General features: G+C 40.5%; 1 protein-coding gene across 4 annotated transcripts in view; it reads right to left on the bottom strand.

The window, feature by feature from the left end:
- Window positions 1-27,707, bottom strand: part of THSD7A (thrombospondin type 1 domain containing 7A) — a 220,362-nt gene that overhangs the window by 86,166 nt on the left and 106,489 nt on the right. For all 4 annotated transcript variants that reach the window (XM_079948229.1, XM_079948231.1, XM_079948228.1 and 1 more), the window contains 3 exons: window positions 26,374-26,529; window positions 22,273-22,476; window positions 3,291-3,482 (listed from right to left, as the gene is read on the bottom strand). In XM_079948229.1, the coding sequence (XP_079804355.1) occupies window positions 3,291-3,482; window positions 22,273-22,476; window positions 26,374-26,529 (552 nt within the window). The remainder of the gene's footprint in view (window positions 1-3,290; window positions 3,483-22,272; window positions 22,477-26,373; window positions 26,530-27,707) is intronic.

Consider the following 27,707-nt stretch of genomic DNA (forward strand, 5'->3'; position numbering starts at 1 on the left):
CCAAAGGGCTTTTCTGCTGACAATCGAGATTAGGCATGTGTTGGCAGTGCCCAAATCAGCGTCTGCATCCTGGCATAGTTCTCCCAAATCCAAAAATCTATTCCCCATTCTACCTTCCAAGAGCTGCACTAATTTAAATTTGGCTTCCACCATCTCCCAGAGAATCACTGCTGAAATTCAGCAGTATATTTGGATACATGAAGGGTTCCAAAGTGGGATACCAAAAGGATGCTTTTCATGCCCAGTGCTTTAACATAAAGGCATTTTAAGGCCTAAGTTTCCATTTTTAAATAGCCTCTGCATGTCCCTCATGCCCTTAACTTCATGAAAATTTAAGCACCAAGCATGGAACATTTCAGGAGCTGATTTGTGTCTCATAAATCATGGAGCCAAAGAACCCATGCCTGGAAAAGTCAAAGTCTGTTCAACAAGCTTTTGAAAAATTGATTTATAGCTCGCCATGTGCCAAGGACTTGGTAGGTGGAGAAGGTAACTGAAGTGTTGAATTATAGAGATGGATTCGTGCCCCTCAATGGTCCCCTAGTAGAACAGGTCAGATAAGTGGCCGAAGCACAGCAGAAGAAGGAAAAGTGGAATTTAATATTGTGAGATATACTTTAAAGTACATATATAGGACTAGTATGCATGTTACGTCAATCCATAGTTAAACTAAACTATGGTTTAAATGTCAACATGCAGTAGTATCCTGCTACACATTGCTAAAACTGTAGGTACTTTGTCCCTCCTGTGCTCCTGCTCCTGCCATGCTGCCGGGAGCTAAGCCATGGTCCACCTTTCCATAATGTCTGAACCCAGGCTTGCTTTTCTCCAAATAAACCAGAAATGGTAGTCAAGGTTTGCCCTTGGCTTGCCACTGTCCCATAAAATATAAGTGATTGTGATCGTATGTACAACAAGATGGCTGCCCCCATGATGTACTAATGTGTTTTTACCTGACAATGCAGAGATGTTGCACTTTGAAGCTTCTCCAAGCAGTGTAAGTGTTTAAGCCCCCAAAAAGGGAGGGGGGAGAGAGAGCAAGCCCTGGATGGTCAAACCAGCCCTCAGAAAGGTTTGTAGAGCTGTGAACTAAACCACAGATCTAGGTTTTGTTTTAAGGACTGGTTTGACTGGATCAATGAGGTGGGGCTCACAGCAAATCCTAGACTGAATCAAAATTATCTGGCATCCCTAACGTTTACAACTTTTAAGCTTCTTTAAAATTTGCTCTCCACCAAAGGATTCATGTTGACCTCTCATCACTATCTTCTTTGCTAACTGAGTTGTGGACATAGAGAGAAAAAACCTGTTGTGGGAATCCAAATCTGGTAATGCTCTCCAGGAGGTTGCTTCCCACTGAAACATTGTATGTCCTGCTGGAATTGCTTAAACAATGCTGTGCATTGCTGAAGGTGATGAGACAGCCATTCTCTGTCAGGCAGTACATGGCAAAATTGCATAATGGATTTACTGGCATGGTGGTGACAAGAGATTTGATTGAAGTGAAACCTAAATATTATAATCTAAACTGATACAGTTTCAGTTCGGAATTTAATCTGAGAAGTGAAAGTGACATGTCAGCTACTTTGAAAATGATATTACAGTTCTGGAGGATCTTTTATTCATAAATGTTATGCAGTCCCTACAGTTCAAGTAAATCAGTTTAATCACACATGCAACTATTTTTTTTTAATAAAACTTACTCTTCGTACATGTGTCATGCTTTTTACATGTTGTTCCCAGAAAGTTCCCATGCAGAATATTTGTTCATTATTTATGCATTGCATTTGTATCCTGTCCATCCAGCAAAGTTCTCTGGATAGTTTACATAAAGACACAAATCATATAAAAGACTGCTTAGCTTCAAGAGCCCCCAGATCATTCATTGGGACAAATCACACATGCACCTTTCACAGCCAAGAACTCAAGCATTTCCCATATGTACTCAAAAGTCTTTTGAAGCCTTTTCCGCTCTTACTCCTCTAAAAGGGGCCTGTATGCCAGAAGTAACACATCTTTCAATGATCATCACAATATAAAGCACAACAGTATAAATGCAGCCACCACGAAGGATGTAAGAAGTAAGCAAACTCAAAAGCCTAACTTTCAGCATGCTTTCTACCTTTCTCCATCAAAGTTTATTTTTTTGGCTTTGTTTTCTTTTTGCTTAACTTCTCTTTACTTGGGACCAGGCTTTGTGTTCACTTCCAGACACTGAGACTACACTCTAACAAAAAACGTTCAGTTTAACATATCGTATTAAGGACTTTCTATGTTCCCGTGCTCCAAAATGCTGAGAAATTATAGCTATTAATCACCATGCCCTTGACAGGGGTGTTATTTTGGCAATATGAATATAGTATAGCTATACTAATATTATGAACCTATCCTGTCGTTCATTCCAGCTTTACCACTCCCTTGGACCTGGATGGCTATAATAAAACTCTTGTTTGTGTATGTGGCCCATGAAAAGTTAAGTATATACAATGGAACTTCTGTTTTCCAAGTGGCACCGGCAAGGGGCACTCCACAAAATCAGGATGCAATTAATTAGGGAAGCCTTCCACAAAGACTCCAGCAAAAAAGAAAGGGAACTGCGCAAACCTTCACATGGCTATGTCTTGGCAATGTCCAGAAGCCATTTTCAAGGTTGTGGTGTCTACAAAGTCCATTTAGAAGCAGGCCTTTCATGGCCAGGGATTGATGTTGAATGGCTTGGAGGAACTGTTCTGATTTATATTAGAACTAGAATTTGCTTTCTTACAGTTAATTCAGCAACAGAGTAGCTGCTTGTGTATCTGTTATATCAGTTACAAGCAGAACCCACAAACGGCTTATGCATGTCGTTTAGCTCTGTGCAGAACACCTTAATTCATGGATGTCGTTTGCATGCCAACCACCCAAACAACATAAAAGACTCTAATCTTATTTTTTTACAATACTCTGAGACCTTGCACATGTACATATGTAGCATCAGAGTCCATAGTCCATAGTCCAATTTAATTTGAAAATGAGAGCTTAAAGGAAATTTTAAAGGAAATCTATCTAAAACAAAACAAAAACCCACCTTATCTCAAAATGCACTAAAACAAACACTAACAATGTAAAACATAGTTAGAAAACACAGAGCAGTATTTTTAAAATACCAACAGTAGTGCAGAATCGTATTAAAGACAATGTGTTAAAGCTGCACTTTCCTTCTAATCGTCCCGTTATTTCTGCAAATGTTTAAAAGGTAACATTAAGAATTCATAATAATATGCCAAGGCTGCTGAAAGCAGTGACCTTACCTTCACCTGCATATGCCAAAATGGAGCGAGCACGCATCTGTTTTCCTTCTGTGGTTTTGCCAGAGCAGGTGTGTGAGCAGGAGGACCAACCAGACCACGTGCTGAGTACACAATCCTTTGGGCATGGAACTTCGCAGACGATGGGGACTGGATAGATAGCATCTCTGCACAGCTGTCTATCAACCTCTTCTCCTGGGGAAAAAAAGGCCAGTAGCAGTCTATCGTTGCTAATTTAACTTAAATTGAGCAGTCTTAGTCCAGATGGGCCTACAAATAAATTAGATTTCGTTGTTTTGTAAAAACAAAGTAATCTGATTAGTTATCAAAGTGATTGTGTCTCCGTGGCTTGATGCTATTAAGAATATGCTAAAATCTTTAAATGCCCTCATTAATTTGAGGTTGAGCTGAAGTGGTGATGAGAGAAAAGTCCATATTTGCACTGTGAAAGGATGAGACTCAGTGTTAGCAAAGAAACTGAATTAAAACAACAACAACAGAAGAAGAAAAATACACCCTTCTTTAAAACAGAGTACCACATTTCAGGTTAGGAATTATTTTACTGTGAACAGTAACTATTAGGGGTGGGCAACTGTCAATTTCAGTTTCTCTCAATTTCTCATTTTTCCAAACTTAAATCCAGCTCTCCACATTTCTAGGTCAAGTTTGTGATTTTTCTTATAGTCCTCATGAAAATTCACCAGCATTTTGTTGCAAATTTCTCCTAACACACATATTATATTCAATTTTGCCCAAAATGCACATGTTTGCAGAGCAATATTCCTTAATATAATACATTTTTGTATGCTTTTTAAAATAATATATGCATTTTAGGCACATTGTACCTTAGTATATGCATTTTTGTACACCTTACTTGGCTGCAGAACTGCTTTGCAAAATTCAGAAAATCATGAATTTCAAAGGATGTATTTGTTTCACATCTTGTTTCAGAAAGTAAGAAATAGGTAAGTTCATTGGGGGGACAACTAAAATTAGTTTGCTCTGCCTCTCATTGACTCAGGCTCCACCTACTGTTTGTCTTCCTGCCTTCTACCCCACCATGCCCAATAGTACCAGCCGCCACTAGAAATGAATCCAATTTCTCCCTCATCCTTAGTATCTATACAATTGAGACAGCAGTAACAGCAACTCCTTACAGTGCAATCCTATTCCCGGTACTTATGTCTAGTGTGTATGCATAGGATTGTAATATAAATTATGATAAATTACATGAAAGTCACTGGGGCAACTCACAAGGCACTTAATTTGGCAACTCCACATCTACCTCTAGCATCACAAACATTACAGTTGGCAACATAAAGCATCATTTTCCTTTGCTTTAAGTCATTTAGACTTTCTTTTGTTTTACTGGCAGCCTCACTTTAGAGTGTACAGAAGGCTGAAACTACAAATCAAGCAAACTATGGACCAGTTAGCTAATCTGGCAAATCTGGTTATAAATTTCCCTAGTCCCACAAAGCAGGTATGGGGAAGCTCTTAACACTTTGGCTGTGACCCCATGGCTTTTATAAACTGTAGGTTTGGCCAAAGTTCTGCTGAAATCAATCGACCATGCTTTCAGGCAATTTGTCTAGGTGTGCAATATAAATATTCAGGGATCAGCAGGACAGTTTTCTGTGTACAATGCCCAAGATAAGCACATCTTGCAAGATGGGGATTAGGAACAGCGTTAGAATCATAGAATCATAGAGTTGGAAGAGACCACAAGGGCCATCGAGTCCAACCCCCTGCCAAGCAGGAAACAAGCGTTCTTTCCATTCTTCCTTAAATATTCGAAATGTCTGTCAAAGAGCACTGGAAATATTTGAGGACAAGGAGCTATTCGGGTGTCTGTTAAGAAAAACTTGAAGAAGACGAGTAACTAGTTTTAGTTGGAGCCAGAAGAGGTTTCTAAATGCATCTGATTGAAGATACTGGCAAAAACCTCTTAAGAGAAACATGGGATCCCAGGAGAATCACTGGCAAAGTGCTATTCCCACAAGTCTTTTAAGAGTCGACCTTTGGCTAGGACAGCAAAAGGCTTTTGGGGAGAACATTTGAAAACTCTTACATCAAAAAAAGATAAAATATTTGGTCCCACTTCATCATGAAGACCTAGAATCTCTGCACAAGCTGTCCTTATTTTGTGAGCAGCAGAATATCAGGTTATATAGGTGAAAAAATTCAAGGGCATTACGTATGGCTTATCCTTTGAGACTTCTCTGGAGTACGTGTAGTGTCAACAAAAACTGAAAGATAGAGTTCATTATGTTGCGATCAGTTCATCAGGTCAATCATTCCACCGTAACAGCTAGTCTCAGTGATATAATTGAACATCATGATGTTCAATAAAATATAAGGCCACAGTACAACAAAACATTTGATTTTTTTTATTAAAAAAATACAATATTCAGCTATCACATTCAAGACAGCTGTCAATATTGATAAATAATTGCTTATTTATTTGTCAGAGTAATGTTCTGGGGCGCATGGAAGCTGATGAACAAATCATGTTAACTGTCATATTTACTTTCTTCCAAACCTCTGGCCTTACTTTTATTACATCAAAAAATGTAAAAAACAAAACAAAAAACCCAACAACTTCTGAACAGACAAGTTGGAAGATGGCAGGTATTTTGCTTTGGATGTGAGGAATATTAGTAGCTGGCATAGAGATAAGGAAAAAGTGAGAGATGTTTTAGGCACAGGGAATTCATGCCTATGCTTGCAAATTCCCCCATATCTTTCCGCAAAGGGCAAGAGTTTGATTGGTGTACTAAAAATATGACGGCACATAATCGAAGTCTCTTTTTAAAAAAATAAAAATAAATCAAAATTGCCTAAAGGCATAAAAATATAGTCACTAAATGCATACTGGAGTGATGTATTAAAACCCAGACTACTCATATGCACGTCTTATTTGACTGGAGGCAACAATATGGAATGAGGAAATGCTTTATAACAGTTACTTCATCTCTTTGGGGGTTTATGCTGTTTAGATCAAATTGTTTCTAAGATTTCACTAATGATTTTATGAACAGCTTAACCTTTGTGGGCCCCACAATTTATCTCACAGCGTAGCATGCTACCAGGAACCAATCAGCCTTTTGCTGGGAAAGTAATTCCAATCACATCAACTGGCAGAAATTCCAACAGAAACTAGCTACTGTCGATAGAATCATATTTTATTTTTATCATAATATGGTAACACATAATGGGATGCAATGACTGTGTGTGTGTGTGTGTGTGTGAGAGAGAGAGAGAGAGAGAGAGAGAGAGAGAGAGATTATGTTTCTGTGTTTCTTTTGGATCCATGTTTTTCAGCCATAACACTGAACTGAACCCTTATATTCTTCCTTCTTTTGTCTCTAACAAGCCCTGCTATGTGCTCCCCAAGCAAGGGATTTGCCATTTATCCTTAACTTGGACATCAGGTAGCACAGGATAACCATGAAAGTGATGGGAAGAATTCACTGCCCAGGGATCAGACCAGTGGAAGGAAGGTTCAAAAATTATAAAAGAACAACTGCTAATGTTATATCGTGTTGACTGAGTTGCTGCCTCCGAGCACAACTGGCTTAAATGAATTGGCAGCAGACCGACTGGAGCGAGGCATTTCCAGGTCAATGTAATCCTAACCCCACTTTTCTGGGAGTAAGCCCCACTGTATTCAACCAAATTTACTTCTGAGCAGAATTGATTAGGATTGTGCAGTAAATTTCACTGTGTTCAAAAGGGCTTACACCCTAATAAGCGTGTTTAATGTTGCAGCTGAAATAATCTCAGAACCAGAAAATCATGACAAGGCAAAAGAAAAAGAAGCAACTGACGAGGTCACTAGGAAATACCTCTGTCCTTCTAAAAGAGGCAAATGAACTACCCATTTGAAGATCATCAGTTCCACTGTATAAAAGCCAATCAAGAAAACATTTTCCTTAAAAATATATGAAGGACAACAGCCCAACCCCTGACAAAGTTTGGGTTGCTGGTCAAAGAACTGACAATAATATTTAGTTTGCCGAAGAAAATAACCAACTGACTTCATTATAACATACTAAATCAAATTACTATAGAGCCTAAAACATCAATATATCATTTTTATGTAACACAAAATAAATAGAAATCCATTTAATCGAGGCAATAGTGAAGAGTGGAAAAATCAATCACATATAAGAATATATATATATATATATATATATATATATATATATATCACAGTACAGCTGCATTTAATACAACTGTCCTTTGAAATTGTAAAGATAGAAATGGGTGAAGGAGCATAAGCTGTTGTCTTGAGCTCAGCATTTGGTGGTAGGTTAGCAGCTACCTGTATACCAAAGCCCTGCTGTTTTATCAACATTCTGACACAGCTTACAATTAGCTTTTGTAGAATAATACCATTCTACATTAATATTCAATGGGTACTTCCCCTCTGGCTTACATCATTTTTGCTGTTAAATAAACAAAAAGAAAAAGAAAGAAAGAAAGAAAGAAAGAAAGAAAGAAAGAAAGAAAGAAAATGTTATAATGCTGTTCAGTGGGGCTTATTCCCAGATAAATGGGGTGAGGACTGCAGCCACAGTTAGACACACTGTAGTCTCATAGAAACAATGGGACTTGAGATAGCCATGACTAGCTTGTCTCATAGATTTCAGTGGAACTACTGAATGACTAACATAGTCTGGAACCAGCCCACTATCTTTAAAAACCCATTATGTTTTCTACTTATGTTGATATAAAGGAGCTGAGCTACAACATAAAATCTCCAAACTGTAGATATGGCTGACATATGCAATTTGCAGGGTAAAAAAAGCACAGATGGGAAAACTAAACTAGTTTATCACTGTCCTTTGCTTTCCAAGAAAACCGCAATTTTACTTCTGTTTACAGATGCCTTCAAGTCATGCTCTAGGGCCAATAAGTGATTGATGGAGTGTAGCAAACTCTGAGTACACTGACTCCCAGAAGGCCCCTTGGGTTGAGGGTTGTAGCTGCCAAGGTTTACACAGCTTCATGTAAAACATTATGTCAATTTCTATGAAATTACTGAAATATTTACATCTCATTTGTGTGAAGCAGTAATGACCATCTTTTTAATACAAAGCAGACCAATTCACTGCTGTTGAAAGCTGATAGCCTATGATATAGGTAACTCTTTTAATGGGTCAATAGCAAAGTGCTTAGATGGAAAGCGCTTCAATCTGAGCAGGTTGAAAGCAAAGAGTAAGGTTACCGTATCTACCGTCATAGAGCTTCAGTATGCTGATGACAACGTAGCGTGTGCATGCTTAGAGGATGACCTCCAAACCATCCTAAATATCTTCGCAGAAGCTTATGAAAAGCTTGGCCTGCCGCTCAACATCCAAAAAACCAAAGTGCTGCACCAACAAGTACAAAATAACCCCTCTGCAGTGCCACAAATCCAACTCAGTGGTGTAACGTTGGAAAATGTCAATCACTTCTGCTACCTAGGCAGTTATCTTTCCACAAGGGTCAACAGTGATGCCGAAATCCAGCATCGCCTGAGCTCTGCGAGTGCACCTTTCTCCCGATTGAAGTGCCGAGTGTTTGAGGACCGGGACATTCGCAGGGATACCAAAATGCTTGTTTACAAAGCTATTGTACTACCAACCTTATTGTATACTTGTGAAACATGGACACTTACAAACGCCAATCCCCAACTTCTCAAAAGATTCCATCAACAGTGTCTCCGAAAACTCTTACACATCACTTGGGAAGACAGGCGAACTATCAGTGTACTGGATGAAGCAAAGATCACCAGTGTTGAAGTAATGATTCCTCAACATCAACTTCGTTGGACTGGTCATGTTGTGCAGATGCCTGATTATCATCTTCCAAAGCAAATACTCTATTCCAAACTTAAAAACGGAAAGCGTAATGCTGGTGGTCAACAAAAGAGGTTTAAAGACTGTCTCAAGGCAAATCTTTAAAAATGTATTATAAACACCGACAACTGGGAAACACTGGCCTGTGAGCGCTCCAGTTGGAGAACAGCCTTTACCAAAGGTGTCATGGACTTTGAAGACACTCAAACTCAGGACGCAAGGGAGAAACGTGCTAAGAGGAAGGCACACTTGGCAACCACACCGTGATCAACTCCCGCCCGGAAACCAATGTCCCCACTGTGGAAGGACGTGTGGATCCAGAATTGGCCTCCACAGTCATTTACGGGCTCACTGTTAAAACCGTGTTTATGGAAGACAATCTTACTCGGCTACGAGTGATCACCAAAGAAGAAGCAGCAGCTTAGCTGTACCATCAAGACCAATGAATGATTTCTAGAAAGACTGACTATAAATTTTGTAAAACACTTGGAAATGTTTTGTTGCAACTATAGGCAGAAATGATACTTTTTCATCGGAATGATGAGTATCTCAACTACAGAAGCATTTTGGAAATTGAGTTATAATAGCATAACCATTCTGTTGTTGAATATTTTATAAGGTATTCTAAAAGTGGAAAGATAGCAGAGTTTAGGCAGTTCAGAATAGATGAACTAAAGCAAGCCAAAATATTTCAAAGTTCTGGAGAGTATGCTTTACAAAACCTCTTCAAACTATCATGTTTCCTTGACTATAAGTTGGGTTGTCACATTTGAACATGTTTGCATGTACGATACTTGAAATAGTTACCTAAAAATGTAATACACGAAGCAACTATTTGTTTTTAACAGATATATGGAATCATAACTTAATGGTGGTACTTTTTGCAATCAAGCCATGACAAGCTTACATGGCTCTGTTAGTTGTACTTGTATGCACTTAATGAGTTACTGATTTCCTATTCATATTCTCTAAGTCAACTACTTGTTAAGCAGCATCTGCATTTAATTAAGAGTCTTAATTAGTTTATACTTAATATTCTTAAGTCATTTCCTTTTAAGAAGCCTAAGTAAAAATAGCTCTGATTTCAATTAAGGCAAATGTTCAAGGGCTTCTTCTTACATCTGCTGGTGGGGTTGGGATATTTTCCCCCCCTCCTAGTTGTTTAAATATAATAAATGTCTCTATGCTAAAATCAGTCACATGTGACATTTTGTTTGGACCTCCTCACACTGACTGATTTCAGAAAAGAAAACATTTTCAGGACACTGATGCATTAATTTTCCACAAACACTGCTGTTTTCAATAACATTAATTAAAAACAATGATTGTATTTATGTTCACTGCAGAGCATTAATTTTGAATATTTAACAGGGATTGTGATTCTCTTTGAATGGCAAATTGTCTGCGTGCCGCAAGAAAAAAATAAAACAGTGTAACCAGGTTTTGTTTAAACTTCACTTCTTGTCACAATTACAGAACTGCAGACTTCATGACATCCTACCTGAGGAAGAGAGCAAACATTATGTGTTTGTTGCATGTATAATGGTACCTCGCAATGCGTACCATGAAGCATGAAGGGGCTGTGAGTGTCCCTAAAGGCCAGAAAGCTAAAATTAGCTAAGGATTTCTGACGCATGTCTGCCACATGTTGACAGACTTAACCAACATAGTAAATGCCACCAATCAGGCAATTATAGGCTCAAAATATATTTGCAGAATCAGGATAATTCTGTATACAGAACCAAGCACGACTGTGATGATATGAGGAAATATCCCCTACTGCTTGAAATATTGTGCCCAGGATAATAGACTATAAGGAGGGAAAGATAATTATAGGCCGTAATATATTCCATCCCTAAGAGATCTATAAGCTTGAAGAAGCACTGTTCACAAGCAAGCAGAATAATTGCTTTCTACTCCTATGTCTCACTGCCACACACATGAATCATGGCCAGGACGAAAAAATTGGAAGGAAAAGTATCCCCCCTCCACAACAAGGGCTTGTTGAAATTCCACACAGTTCCTCCCACCGACTTAGGTGGGGACTTAAAGGCTGTTCAGGAGTAGCATATTCCCTTTACTGTAAGTATTCTTTTGTATACTGCTTCCTGCACTTCGTGAACGAAAGGAAATGTGGGAAATCCATGTACAAGTCTGTCCACAGAGTGCTGGCGAGAGAGGATTAAATCGTCCATTACCACTGGGTGAGGACAGGTGATAGGGAGGAAGCTCTGTTCTTACTGAAGGGTGACTACACTTGAATGGTGGTGAACAACGTCCAAGGTGGGTCAATGGCATTATTAGCTATTACTAGTCACTGGTGCCTTCACTATGCAGACTGGTCCATTCTTAACTGGCCTCAGTACCTTGGTTGCCAATAATCCCCTTCAGCAATGCCAGGGCTTGCTTCCTTTACCTAGGCTGCAACAAAAGCCATGCCCCCTTCCCCATTCATTTTCAATTCAATTCATATAGTCATAAGGGTTTGAGTTCTGTTTCCTACTTGGATACATGGCTGGTATCCAAGAGAACTAAATAAACCTGCTCATTCATTGTCCAGCAGGTCTTGTTTGTTGTTTTGTTAAACAGATTTTAGTCTTGTTAAATACATTTTTCATTCTATATAGTGTACTGATTCCAGAAATATTAATAATACTGTATATATTATGCATTGTTTTTGTGAATTTGATACAGCTTTGGTTTTCATTTACTTTTAAAAATGAGCAAAATTACACACACATGTGCACACACACACAAAACAGATCCATGTGGTTATGCTGTGGCATACAGTATCATTCTAAGATAATGGTTATGCATTTGGGATGCAATATTAATATCTTCTCAAATCCACTCTCAGGTATCTTAATGGGAAATCATATGTATCTCCATTTATATTACAACCATCAATCAGGCTTATGCTCATGTAGACACTGTCTAAATTTAACAAACAGGGATAAAAAATAAAGAGGCAATGGAATAGTATTTCCCAATCTAAAAAATAAGTATTTTTAGTTGTAAAATACTGCACCATCTGCCAGCTATATACAGAATATATATTAAGCAAGTGTGTGAAACACTTTCCATAACCGTGTTACCTCAGAAAATATATTTTAAAATCTAATATCCTCAGGCATTCAAGCTGTGATAACTTGTTTTTTCCTCCCCTGATAATATGATCTCTTTCAACTTTGAATTTTCTGCTGGAGAAGTTCGAGGAAAGGGAACAATGGAGTAGAACTACTAACTTCTTCTTTGTGAAATGCTGCAATCAGAATCTAAATGGCCTAGAGCACTATATAACATGGCCAGGATATTTTCTTTGAGACCTCATTAGGTCTCAAAGCCTCTGGAAGAGGATGATGCAGGCCTGCACTTCCATGATTAGAGAGCAACATCAGTTAACAGGAAGGATTGTAACCAGCCTTGCGCAAGAGGAAGGCAAGCTTGAGCAACTAGTCTTTGGAACAGGGTGAGAAGCATTAACTTCCCTGCCTGATCAAAGATACATAAAAAATAAAAATGAGGACTAAACAGTGCTTAATACCATGCCAAACCAATTGTCAATTAAGCCCAACACCATTAACATGGTTATTAAATTTATTTTATTCAATTTTTTTTAAAAAATTAGCATCCTAAAATCACCATATGTTATTTAGTAACATCTTTTCAGCAGCCAAAATCTAGCATTGTAAGAAGCAGAAACCGTTGGAGAGAAAGAAACTGCTGATTTGGCTGTTACCGGCATTGTTTAAGTTCTTAATTCACACAAATAGCATGGTGCCATGGTCAATGTTTTCTGACACAGGTGGTGTGCACTGAAACAGCACAGCACTTTGCGTCCAATATCAGTGGGCTTCTCCTGTGCAATTTGACAGCTACTTGAAACATTTTCAGGGTTCATTTGTTAATTCAGTCATACTGGGAATGATAAGGACCAGTGAACACCAGCGTATTGATCATAGTCAAGCATAGCAAGCTGCTCCCATGGCTTGAGTCAATCAAGTGTCATTTTGGTAAAAATGAAAAGTGGGAGGGGGGGAACTAAGTTTGAAGACAGGCAGGGGAGTAAAATCAATCTGAGTCATGGAACCAAAACAGATCAATCTATCCAACCGATAGGCCAAATTTAAATAAAGCAGAGCAAGGGGAATATAAAATGCTGAAGGGGCAAATTTAGAATATTTTATTAACTGTAGATTTTTAGTGTGTTTCTAACTACTGTGTGTGATAATATATTGCATGGATAAAGAACCCAGGACCCTCCAGATGTATTGGGCTACAACTGCCACCATCTCTGCCCACTGACCATGCTGGCCAGGGCTGATTGGAATTGGGGTCCAACAACAGCTGGTTCCCTATCTCTGCTACATTGGCTCGTTTCTACCAATAAATACAACGTGGATGCAATGTAACTCAGGCAAGAAAACCATCCAGCAAGACATGAGCATGAATAATAGATCAAAATAATTCCATCATGTCCTGTCTCTATGCTACCTTCTTTAATTGCATCGACTTTTAGGTTTTGGGACCTAAACTCTGTTTCACCATGAAACAACATACTTATTAATGTTAAATAAAGAAACAAAAGAATAATAATCTTGGAGTTTCAACAAAGTTAGTCATTGTTAGGGGGCTATGTTTCATGAACAGCTCAGCTGAAAACAGTTTGTACACATTATTGAACAGCTTTCCTATAACTCCTGTCTTGTTTGCATTAATTTATAAAATGGATAATCTCTTCCTGGTGCTTTGATTGTTTCTACAGTCAAGATGTTGAACTATGTCTTAGATTCTGCAGTCCTCGGATCGCGAGCTGCCCAACAGTTGGATGTTCATTATACTGAAATCACATATATCAGGTCTTTAAACTTGCTGCTGAGGAAGCTGATGTTCTCTTGAGGATTTAGATATTCCATAGCAGGTAAAAGAATTATTTCACACTAATAAGAACTCAACAAAAATTGTGGTCTAGATTAAAGGTCAATAAGCGAGCAAGAGCTGAGTGAAGGAAATGAACATGACAGGCTTACAGAGGAAATAATAGGCTAATAAGATGGATTTTTAAAATATCATTCATCCATCAGCACAGTATTTCCAAGGCTTAATACCATTTAAGAAAATCATTTACGTTAGCAAAAGGGCCATCAAAGAAGACAGGTCATGGGTATAGTCAAATCGCTTTTGACAGTCTTTCACTGCCTTCCTCCCACATCGTTGCTTTCCCATCCTTGGTTTCTGTCTGTCTTGTTTAAAATAGTGGTGGGTAAACTCCCACAGGGTTGATTAGAAACCAGTTTGATATTCACAAGCTTTCTCCGTAAACATTCAGAAACAGGTCATCTGTTGTACAGTAGTTCTGTCCCAGCTTGTAATGTTGTAATGATGCACACTTGATGCATGTGCACCTTATCATATAGTCCACAGGAATCCGTTTCATCTGCAACTATAGCAGAGTCACTTGGAAAACTAACTGCCCCATGGAGAAACAAGCAAACCATACAGAGGAACAAGGGAAGGGGATTTGGATCTGGAGAGGGGACAAGAATCACAATTAGGGAAATGTATGCATACCTCTCCACATACTTAAACAGATATGTAATTTAAGTATTTTGTATTATTTTCTATGCTTATAAAAAATATTTTAAGTAAGAGAATTGATCCCAGTAGAGGTGATGATAGCCAAATGGATGGCTGCTTGGTTATTCAATGCGGAGCAATCAGTGAGAGTTCTACAGAGAACCGGATCAAAACTTTCTGTGTACTTGTCTCTAAAGCAATTAGCTTTGGACACTTGGTCTGCTGAACACATGTGCAAAATCTCATTTAACCCTAGGTAGAGGTAGAGGTTTAAAAGCCATATAGAGAACACAAATGGGGAAAGGGGAGCAGGATCTCAGCAGCAAGGAACATGAAGTCCATTCTAGAGCAATATTGTCTACACTCATTTCACAGTAGCTTTCCAGGAATCTTTCCCATCCTACCTAGAGATTGCAGGGATTGAACCTGTGGCCTTCTACATACAAAGTCATGTGTTCCTACCACTGAGCTACTTTCCTTCCTCTATTCCCCCTAGCAGGCTGCATGAAGTGGAGGTTGAAGGGACAGAAGATGGATAAGAAGGTCCTCATTCACTGTAACGTCTGCAAAGGCGCCACATAAAGGGTGGGGAACCTGTGGCCCTCCAGATAATGGAGTCCCACTCAACCTTGGCCATGATGGCTGGGGCTGATATGAGTTGGAATTCAACAACATCTGGAGGGCCACAAGTTGCCCGTCCCTGCTGTGAATGATACAACCAGTACACATGAATTGATAAAAGCAAGTTTTTTTGAGCAGGCAGCTCAGCATATGTGCCTACAGTTTGTGTGTTTAGGGGATCTGTGAAGGATGTTCATGGAATGTGCAAAGGCTGAGGGAGGAAATTTCTGTCTCTCACCTATATACACTGATTTCACATAGCTCAACATCTGCATAAAGCTAGTCTGACTCAGAGAATAACTTCTAGGGAGAATGGGGCTCGATTTATAATACTGCCAAACATTGTCAGCTGGAAAAGTGCCATCTCAACAACAACAACAACAACAACAACAACAACAATAATAATAATAATAATAATAATAATAATAATAATGTGGTGGGAGAAGTTGCGCTATGAATCCTGCAGCAATATAAACTGCCACTGTTGTACTATATGATGGTCCTGGTATCCCCATCTTGTGAGGTGGGGAATTAAGATAAGCAACTATTCTTTTCCTAGGTTACTACATTTATGTATTCCTCAGCAATGTTAATACAGAATCTTTCACTGCATTATTTCAGTCAGAGAAATGCTTATGGCAGGTGGGGAGAGGTTGCAGTTTCTGTACTGTTTCTGAGCAGAGTGGATACAGAAGCACTACACTTATCACAGCAGTCAAGATGGCCCCTTGCACTGCCACTAAGCCATCTCAAAATGAAATACCTAAAACATTTCAGGGCAAAAAGGAACCCCTACAATAATGCTGCTTAATCTCTGTATGCACATTTTACATTTGTTGTACCTTTGCCGTTCACAAAGGTTAATCTGCAGCATGGAAAAGTCTTTACCCATCACCTGAGACCTTTAGCCAACTAATCCATGTGATAGGAATTATGATCGGCGTTGATCTAATTTTGCAGCGGGGGGAATTGCTTTTTCTTCTTCTTTTTAACTGCAGCTGCTCTAAATTTAAAGGCTGAGCAGTCAAGTTAAAAAAGAAATCCCCAGCACTCCCTTGTCAGCAAAGAGGAGAGAAGTTCTGCTTTTTTTTAATAATAGCAACAATAATAAAATGCACAGGAGTATATAATATTCTAGACAATGACAACTTAGGGTACTAAGTGTCAGGTCTTCCCCTCCAGCTTGAATTAAAATTCTGATTACTGCCATGCACTGTGGAAAGGCAATGACAATCACAAGCCTCTGGCAGAAACGCTGGAGGATAAATCTATTATCCCGGTATTGTCTGAATGGCTGTAATGGCTCCTCTCTTTACAACAAATTGAATAGACATGCTCATCCCTAATTATACACAACACCCCCCACAGACACTGCTATTTGAGCCTAATTGTAAAATAAGAGACCTCAGGTTTAAACATAATATCCCAGCTAATTATATTTCAAACACATTAAATGATGCAGAGAGCAGGAAAAAGGAGATACTGATCTGCTTTATGGGCTTAGTTGATAGTAAAGCAATGAAGTTACCGTACAGCAGCACCCCATTCCCCCGAGATGTAAAACACACTGGCTTCTTGCAGTGTGTAGTAAAGAACCCTGGGGCAGGAAAGGAGGCTAAGAAATGCACGGACACTTCAAGTACTTATGAGTCTTTGATAAGGTGTTGTTTCAGGTTTAGGTTTTAAACTCTGGCTGTTTAAATCGGAGTTAAGTTGTATGTGTAACTAGCTGTGGGAAAGGAGAGCTAAAGAGGAGCCACCTGAGATCTTAAGCCAAGGAGTCTTAAGCCAAGATCCTTTCCTTCACACAAACTGAGAACTTATGCATCTTGTTGTACCTGCCTCCCTCTTCTCTTTCACAGCTGTTAGGTGCTGTGCAGCGCTGCACGGGACAATTATGCGAAGTATTTAATGAACGTCCAAGCAGACAGTCTGCACATAGCCCCAGCCTTCGCACTGGCTGCATCTGAAACCACTAGAGATGGTTGTTAGAGAAGGGAAGTTATAAACCATGCAAGGGCTTGGAGGCACAACTCCCTAACCTCCGTCATTGCTATACAGGAGCATACAGAGGCCATTGCTCAAAGCAACACAGACAGTGGCTCTCCAGGGTTTCAAAGAGGAGACTTCCTATTTGTACTTTGTCAATGAATGGTACCATTTTTACTAAGAACATTCCCTTTAACTAAAGACTGCTTCACTTGTGAGGCACTGCACCCTACAGGAAGCACGTTCACAGATATGCAAGGATTTCCATCTATACAGTCAAGGCACTCCTAAAATTACCAGATAAAGCAAGCAAAACTTAGGAATGCATGAAGCTATCTCTCATGCCGCGTCAGACCCTTGGTCCTCCTGGAGAGCCAGAGTGGTGTAGTGGTTAAGAGCGGTGGACTCATAATCTGGTGAACCGGGTTCGCTTCCCCACTCCTCCACATGCAGCTGATGGGTGACCTTGGGCCAGTCACACTTCTCTGAAGTCTCTCAACCCCACTCACCTCACAGAATGTTTGTTGTGGGGGAGGAAGGGAAAGGAGAATGTTAGCTGCTTTGAGACTCTTTAAAGGGAGTGAAAGGCGGGATATCAAATCCCAACTCTTCTTCTTCTTCTAGCTCAGTTCTGTGCACATGGACTAGCAGTCACTCTGTAGCGTTTCAGAGGGGAGACATTCCTCATCCTACCTGGAGAGACCAGGGATTGAACCTGGGACCTTCTGCATACAGAGCAAGTGCTCTAACATTTGGCTACTGCCCTACTTTTCCTAAAAATGCCTCATGTCAGAAGCTGGCTGGGAGAGAACGAGGAGCCTACAGTCCTGAATGCTGTTGCCCTATCTGGTGACCTATCAGAACTATGGGGAGACCCTAATGCTGAACTCCTTCTTTTGGTCATCCTACAGTTTGTCAGAGAAGCAGGAAGGAGGTGCCAACCATGACACACCAACACAGCAGAATAAGCAATCGTGGCAGGTGGTTCTGCAATGTCTTTCCCATTCTCTCAGCTCCAGCTTCACCAAACTTCTCAAATGCCTGGGTTTGGGTTTTTTTGCATTGAACCATGCACAGAAACGCAGGATTTCCTAAAGATGATACTGAAGACACTGTATGCAGCAGGATGAGAAGGAGAAAGGCAGTTAACTCACTTTCATGCGGAAAGGCAATGCCCTAATAGCCTCCTCGTCAGCTGCATCATCCTTCCCTTGGAAATCTCAAGGGCTAACAATGTCCTCTTTTATAATGAAAGCTCGGGACTGTGTAATTTGATTTGAGCTTTGCCATTAAACAACCCCGAGAAATCTCAAGACAAGCTATGACTTAAAGGGTTGGCATGCCTGTGAGTGTTGTTTGAGACACACAGCATTTGACAGCTATAGCCATCACCTCGTCGTGTAGTAATGTGGCTGAACAATTAGGAAGATATCTCCATTCCTGCCCAATGTGGATGTTCATCAGAGAGCAGACTTATCGCCTACTTTTCACTAGTATTTGTGCAGACATTTTCCTATAAATGATGTACTACAACAAGCCTGGTGCTGCCAGAAAACCAAATGGTGTCTTCCCCAGGCAAGTACTTCCCCAGGCATGTACAAAGACCATTGGGGGGGTCTAATCCAGCCTGCCAGTTGGTTTATTCTGGCCCTTGTGGCAGTTCAATCCTTAAAAAAAACTCAACAAATTTGGGGTAAAAATCAACAACTTCAATCCTAAAAAAGGTCAACAACTTTGGTTGGCCCTTTGGTTGGCCCCCATGGCCCTTCATTTCATCAAATCTGGCCCTCTTTGGAAATAGTTTGGACACCACTGCATGACTAGTGCAAGGCTTTCACTTTGCACAACAAAACTTCCCCTCCTTCTCCTCTCCCTGCTTGCCTCCCTGATCCCCCTGCCCTATCTGCTCCAGAGGGTTGGGGGAGCCCCCAGAAAATATCTAGGGGGGGTGTAGGGGAGAGAAGATGGTGACTTCCGTTGCACAGCCCAAAGTCCTTGTGCTACAACATTGTTGAACACTGCCAAAAGAGTATACGCTGTATAGCAAGCTGCATGTTTATTATGTGTAGTCCCACACTGTGGAAGTGTTTTCTTGCTGTATTTGATGTTATTGCAGGTGCAAAGGTATGCCACACTCTGATGTGCATGGCCATATGAGGAAGGGGCAAAAGTTAAAGATCAAAAACTTAAAAGGATTAGGTAGAAAGGCATGGGAAAGCCTTGCCTCTGCCAGAGACCCTGGAGAGCTCCAACTAGTCGCCTTGCATGCCTTTTTCCACCTGGCCTGGGAGGGAGGAGCCCTGACTGACTCCAGCTACAATAGCTGAGGCTGCTGAACAGACTCTTGGCTAGGATGTTTGGGGACTGTTATTGGAGTGGGCAGTTACTGCTGGTGGGAGTGGGGGTTTATATCTTTGTTTTAGATCTTGTGATTTGTGTGAAAATTGTTCAGTTTGTTTTTGTATTTTTAAATATGCTATTTATTGTTTATGACTACTTTCATTATGTTGTAGTTATGTATTTTTATTTTCATTTTGCAAGCTGCCTTGAGCATGGTTTGAACTGTGGAAATGCAGCATACAAATAAAACTCACCTTGGAGAATCAGGGTTGTTAGGCAAAGGACATATGATGCGCTCAGCTAGCTACATGAAAATAAAGCTTACACTCTAATTCTTAGTTTTCCCAGTTGAGCCCCAACTCAATTATAAAGCAAAATCTGGAGTCACAGTGCAAGACTAGATACAGCTCTGTGTGCACAAGTAATCAACTCCAATTCCCCCTGCCCAATTTAATTACAAAATAACATTTGGTGTAACGGCTAAACGCATACCAGGTGACCTCTCGCTTCAATCTGTCTGAAGCATTTACAAGACTCTGGCTCTGCCGCACAACTTGCACTGTCATTTTTAAAAACATTTTATTGACAGTTTGGAGCACACTATCGTATTACTAACAAAACTACTCCCTACCTTTACACCTGGCTGATACATATGCGAAAATAGCTGTGCAAATCCAAGTATATACAGTGCTCTTTTTTCTAGAAAAAGAGGTGCAGGAACTCCCACTTTTTTTTGGCGGACAACCCTAAGTTGTTGAGTTGGTGTCTGGCTGAAAAAAAGCCCTGAGTGTATATGCATCTCTCCACCCATCCACTTTTTCTATTCCTTCAAATTAACTTTTTAATAGAAGACATTCATGCATATTGCCATATAGCAATTATTATGTTATACATGCATGTTCCCATATATAGCAATTATTGTGAAAAATCAATATGATGTAATTATTTCCCTTTCAAACCATGATACAATAGCATTTCCTTTGCCCATGGAAATGTTCCGCAACATGACCCGTCAAACCAACTTCAAAGGGCTGAACCACATGTTATAGCCAACCCAAGCCTATTCCTATGATGAAAGGAAGGAGGGTAGTGCAACCCAGCATCATCAATTTCAATGGCAGCCCCATGTAGATTAAAAAAAAAAAATAATGTACTCATGCCCTCACACTTTGTTTCTTAAGATATTATTAACCTGCCAAAGGAACAATAGCCCACAGATTAGTATTAATCTGCATTTGGACAGAGAGGGAAACATTAATTTCCAGTTGAATTCTATTCAACTAAAAAAAATATGAAATGAAAATGTGAGTCAATCTACCAAGCAAATTCTTATCCTTTCCTTTTTTTACCGATTCTATTTCCACCTCCATCTTCTAAAGAAATACTGAAAACATTGACACTTCACACTAGTGAAAATTAGCCTGTCAAAAATGCATGATAAAAATGGCAACTCAGATAGTGAATGAGCATGGGAGTTCACATCACATTTCTGATAACTCCCTACCATCCTGTCAACAATTACACACATCCACCCCTCATTCACACTGCTGTTCCATCAGCATAAATTTGGCACATGTAAAGGAATGTTGGCAACCCACCAACTGTTTGTGATTTGAACTAATCCAAACCCAGTCTTTACTTTCTGATAGTACAAGATCTATGGTACATCCATTGCTGGAACATGTATAGTAAATTTTGCTTCGAATCTATAGCCACTATTTAATCAGAACACTACAACCAGAGTGCAGAATTCCACGCGTGCAGCTGGTTGTTTTTATCTCCCATTTCCTTCAAACAATTTCCTCTTCTTCCATTCAGTATGTATCCAGGGCAGCTGTCTACCAACTCTACCTGGTACGCAGGCTGAGACCCTACCTGCCCGCGGACTGTCTCGCCAGAGTGGTGCATGCTCTACTTATCTCCCGCTTAGACTACTGCAATGCGCTCTACGTGGGGCTACCTTTGAAGGTGACTCGAAAACTACAACTAATCCAGAATGCGGCAGCTAGACTGGTGACTGGGGACGGCCGCCGAGACCACATAACACCGGTCTTGAAAGACCTACATTGGCTCCCAGTACGTTTCCGAGCACAATTCAAGGTGCTGGTGCTCACCTTTAAAGCCCTAAACGGCATCTTAAGGCAGCCCTGTTCAGGGAAGTTTTTAATGTGTGATATTTTAGTGTATTTTTTGGTTCTATGGAAGTCGCCCAGAGTGGCTGGGGAAACCCAGCCAGATGGGCGGGGTACAAATAATAAATTCTTCTTCTTCTTCATTATTATTATTATTACTATCTGAGTTTTTTAAAAAAAACAGCAGACAGTTCAAAACATAGCATTTGTCTATTCCAGGGATAGCTAACATGGTGACCTCTACTGGACGGTACCACAATGATGGGCCAGCACTTGCAATTTGGAGGGAGAACAGTTGGCTTCTCGAGCCAAAATAAAAATAAAATTTCCATTGCTGTACACGCAGGATCCTAGTGCCCATCATAGGAACTCAAGAGGACTGGGGTTTTTCTTCCCCCTCCCTTCTTTTTTCCCCTGTGAAACACCAACTCCCCAAAATAAATGAATGAGAAACCCCAGAAAATGGGCAGATCAGCCTACCATCACTGTTGATGCAGACCACCTGTGGCACCTGAGTACCAGGCCCACACTCCTTCTCATTGTCTGGAATGCAGTCTTCCAGTCGTACTATCCTCCAATCAAAGCAAGAAGGTTCTTCACATGGGATGGCTTCAAGCAGATGAGGACAGTTGCCAGTGCCTCCTGTAGGTTCATTTGTAATGCGACGTTTCCTTAGTTTGAAACCTTGAGTATGAGAAATAAGGAGCAATTATCACAGCGATTTCAATGCCCGAGGTATAATCATCATTTCCCATTCACGTTTTAAACTGTATGGTTTTTGCCAAGTGCTTCCTGAAGACAGCTGTGACATGTTTGTTCAATACAAGACTTTATGTAATTAACATCTCTGAAATAACAAAATATCCAATCCTTGAAAGTCTTGGAACTCTTGCCAGTGAACTGCTGACTTTTGCATTGTGTGTTCAAGTGTTAGTGTTAGTGTGTGTGTTAGATAAATCTGAAAAACACATTTCAAGTGCAGCCGCTGGGTAAGTTGCATAATGTTGGAGTTACCCCTTGACATTTGCCTGTTCTGTTTATATAGATACTTTTCATATACTTGAGGATGTGAAGAGAATTCATGTGTGAGGCTGGTCACCTGTGTGTTTGACCTTTGCCCTCCCTGTCTCATGAAAGCAGTCACAGGAGGTTTAATTTTTTAAAATGTATGGGCGGGGGAAAGGCTCTTCCCACCTCATGCTTTTTTGCCATATTTTTACATACTGACATCGGAAATGTGATTTAGTATTTGACAGCATCAACCATAAAACAAATATATTCAGATTGCCTTTGTTTTCTAAACTTTAATCCTCTACCTCTGAGGAGAAAAGCTGCTCAAGTAAGTCTCTAATGACCCAAAAATCCAGAAAAGTGCAATTCTGACTGAAGAGCAGGCATGGCATAAAACCTTGATCTTCAGCGCTCAGTTCAAGGTGTAGCCAGGCTTCAGCTCTTAGTTCTTGGAATATATTTAGCTTTTTGTGAGGCAGCTCTGAGGCAAATGTGGGCCATTAAAAAAAGAATAACTGAATCTGAAGGAAAAGAAACAGAATGGAATAAAAGTGTAGGAGAAGCAGAAACACAAAATATAGGTAAGAGAAAGAGAAGGATCACAATTATAAGTGTTTGTGGGGTTTTTAAAAAGCTGACAAATATACATATTTATCAATAAAAGAGAATGATGTACCGTACATTACAATCCCATATATGTCTACTCAAAAGTAAGCCCTACTGAGTCCAATAGAGCTTACTCCCGCGGAGGTAATAAAGGACTGCAGCCTAAAAAATATAAAATGAGAAAGAGGAGAGGGGAGAGTTTGTACTGATTAAGTAGCAAATAGGAACAAGCAAATAAAAAGGGGGGAAGTTTGTAATTCCTGCAGAATGTTTCTTAAAAGGTTTAAGTAAACTCCAGAGGTCAGTTTGCTTCCAAATCCAAAGGCAAGAGGAGCCCACCAAAACAGAGGAAGGCAAAGACAGAAAGAGAATAAGTAAAAGTAAAATGAATTATGCCTCTCTTCAACTATTTGCCTCAAGGTGCCTCAAGAAAAAATAGATTTTAAAGTTACAGTACAATGGCTGTGTTCAAAATGAAGCTGAAATGTGAAGGCGGGGAAGGGTAAGATTGTATGTGGGTGTGTGAGCAGTTATGCCTTGAAAGGGACTTTTCACTGTTGACTAGTCAGAAGATTAAAATATTTCTGGATCTGGCCTCCATTACTGTGATAAATTTAGGAATGGGCCATGCTAATAAGATCTACGTCAGGTTTTCAGGGGTCCTCATTGTGGCTCCTGCATCTTCCCCATTCCTAACAGAGGTGACTAACCTAGAGCTTCTTTCTTGCATACTCCAGCCCCTGCAACCTGTGCAAATCTGATTTCAGCAGACAGGTTGATGGGGGTAGATCTCCCTGGAAACAACAGAAGGAAAGGAAAGGAAAGGAAAGGAAAGGAAAGGAAAGGAAAGGAAAGGAAAGGAAAGGAAAGGAAAGGAAAGGAAAGGAAAGGATGCAACAATAATGTGGGGTGCAGGTGCAGACTAAGAATCAGAAATTGCAAAACTGGTAGGTCAGAGGAAGGGACAACAGCATGAAGGTGGTACAATTGGGGCCAGCATGTTAAACAGATGCTTGTCCCATTCACATATAAAATAGGTAGAGTCTACTCTTTAGAGAAAAAAGAGAGCACAGGGAAGAAGGAAGACTGCTTCCTTCTCTCCACTCTATGGTTTCCAGCAATCCCCATCACAGTTCGCTTCCAGTATCTCAGCCTTGGGGCTGTGGGACACTTAAAAGCTAGATGGGTTGGGGAGGTAAGACAGAAGAGAGGCTGATTTTGTTCCACTCTCCATGAACTTTTTTGGTAGAAAGGAGGAGTGCGGAACCTGTAGCCCTTTGGATGTTGTTGGGCTCCAACTCCCATCAGCCCCAGGCAGAATGGCCCAATGGTCAGGCATGATGGGAGCTGTGGTCTGGCAACATCTTGAGGGTGGCAGATTACTTGCCTCTGGTGTAGAGTTTCCCACCCGTGCTTTGTAGGTGAACTTGACTAAGGTGTTTAAGATGCGTTTGACTGTTCTGCAAGGTTAGTTTGGCTCTTTGACATGTCTCAGGTGCAGCTCCAGTTAAAATGCTACTGTAAATTCCTGGAGCAAACCATTGCAATGTGCCTGCAATTCGCTGAGTGGAATGGTTTTATTATGTACACATAAACGTTTTGAAGAGCAAAATATTTCTTTGGAAGCTGAATGCTTGGCTATTTTGTGAGAACAAATCATTCCAGATGGATGGTGTCAAGAATGCCATAACTAAGTCCATGGGGATTTCTGTTTGTGAGTGAAGGTGACTTTCTCTGCAGAAATATTTCCTTCTCTGAAATATTGGCGAGTCCACCCTGTTTTCTGACTTGCCTCTACTGATCTCCAAAGTACTGCAGCTGCTTCTTAACATTATTTCTATACAAACCTCTCACCGAAGATCATGGGGCAGTTTACCACATAAAAATACAAAATGAAAACACAAAGTGCATAAAAAACCCAAACCAATAACCCTCCACCCTGCTCCCACAAACACATTTAAAAAGCCATAAATTGTTTAATCAGCCAAAGGCCTGGATACAGAGAAATGTTTTCATATATATAATGAAGGCACCAGGCGGGACTGCCTGGGGAGAGCATTCCACCAACAGGGAGCCACCACAAAAGGCCTGTCAACATGTTATCACCCTCTGGACGTCTCGTGGAGGAGGCACATGAAGAAGGGCCTCAGATGATGATCACAGGGGTCTGGGGCCATTCATTTGGCGAGAGGTGGTCCTTGAGGTATTGCAGTCCTGAGCCATTTATGGGGACACAGTGGGGCAATAGTCTGTGGTCTCCTGTACCAGCCAGGAGGAAGGGCGAGCTTCAGAGGCACAGGAAGCTTCAGAGCTGGAGGAAGAGGCAGGCCAGTGCAGTTAAGGGCCGGGTGCTTCCCCACTCTCCCCTGCACCACTGTCTCCCAGAACCAGGAGAGAACTGAAGTGGGAAGAGCAGAAGCAGCTTCCAAGCCCATGTAGTCTCTAGCTATGTGTGTGCAGCCCAGAGGAGGAATGTACATAAACTGCTGGAGGGAGAGTAGTCCCCAGTTGTTGCAATTTCTCCTTATGGCGCGGACCTGGGAATTGCTGCCTAGACGCTAGATTGGTGTGGGTCAGTGTCCAGAGCTGTAGAAGCGACTGTCTTACCTTTGACAATAAAGAGTTAAATCTCGGACATATATATTCCTTTGGTTGGGAGACGTCCTCAACACATACCCCTTCAATGAAATCCTTATTATCAACAATGGCTACAATAAAAGAAGAATTCAGATAGACAGTACTGCCTTAAGGTTCTGAAACTAAGGCAGTAATGCCTGTTTGAATTCCTATTTAATTTTGGCAGCAAACATGGAAGTCTCTTTCTGATCAAATTTTGGTGGCACTGGCCACCTATCTGTATACGAGGCTTATGTCAAAATCAACCTAGAGCTCAAACATTATTCTAACATAGCTCAGTATGCAATAAAAGCAACTAATACCCATTTATTTTAAAAATGCACATACCCTTTTTGGCTTGTTGGTCATCACAGCTTTCAAAGGTACATGGACCCCAAGCAGACCAGGCTGATACCTCACACTCTATGGGGCACGGAATATGGCACAATTGTGTTGTGCTAGGTGTTGGCCCTGTGCACAGTTTGTAGTCCACTGGCTTGGATGCTATAGGGAAGAAAAAGACAACACAATGGGGTTCTTTGTTTTTATTTCACACATGAATGAAGCTTTGCTGCAAGTCAACACTGCTACCCATCAGAGTGCTTTCTCATCTCTTTAATTCGGTCTTCCTCAAGCTGGTGCCCTCTAGTTTTTGAAATGGGGGGCAGGCGGTTACAGCCCAGGAAGCTGTACTAGAAGCTATACTACAGCTAGTTCATATCCAAGACATGACGTTTGGAAATCTCTGAAAATACTGCATAATTTCCAAGCATTCTGTTCTTCCATTCCATGCAACGAAAACACAGCTGCGCCATAAGCAATGACACCACTTTCAAAAGGCTATTTCAGACCACACTGTTAAAGAAAAGGAGGTTTGAATAGGTATACATATGCTGTGTAGTTTCTCAAACTCCTCTTTCCTGCAAGAGGGGGAAATGACAGCAGTGTGCTTTCTGTATGCTACAGCCGGGCAGAATTATTAAACCAGTGGCCTATGAGGATCCCTTCCCCGGGTACATGCATGCAATGGCACAGGAAATAGAAGCAAAGTGTATCTCCTTAGGAAGCTTTCTATGACTCTTGAGATAGCAGGGAGCACATCACACAAACTAGTTTGAGACACTTAAGCAATAAGAATTGACTAGCTGGATTCTCCAATAATAGCCAGCCATAACCACCGGGGGCTCATAAACAGCACATAAGCTCTGAGATAACTCAATCACAAGTATACTGCCTCTGAACACCAAGGCTCCATTTTTAGCTTTAAAAAAAGAGAAGAAAAGCTGGTCCGTGCTGTTTCCAGCCCAGCCTTGTGAATGGTGCATGCTATAGTGATATCTCCAGCCCAAACCTTGAGGATCATCTTGCACAATTTCACTGTATCAGATTTACAGAAGAGGATCGCATATATGGAGGAAGGGTTTTTTTTATTTATTTACCAACAAAGCTACTTCACTCTAGGAAATCCTTTACTCTAGTAACTGAGGCTGCAATGAAATTGCATAATTTATTGCTCCACAAAGTGGCTCACAACATAAATACACAGCCAAATAAAACCATTTAAAATATTCATTTAGAACACTAAAACCTAATCCCAGCACAGAAATTAACAACACAGCCATGAAAAAGGAATTGCAGTAGAGTTCAACATCACCTCCATTCTATACTCCTGGCATAGAAAA

The sequence above is a fragment of the Podarcis cretensis genome (assembly GCF_951804945.1).
Source record: "Podarcis cretensis genome assembly, chromosome: 12".
NCBI classification, from domain to species: Eukaryota; Metazoa; Chordata; class Lepidosauria; order Squamata; family Lacertidae; genus Podarcis; species Podarcis cretensis.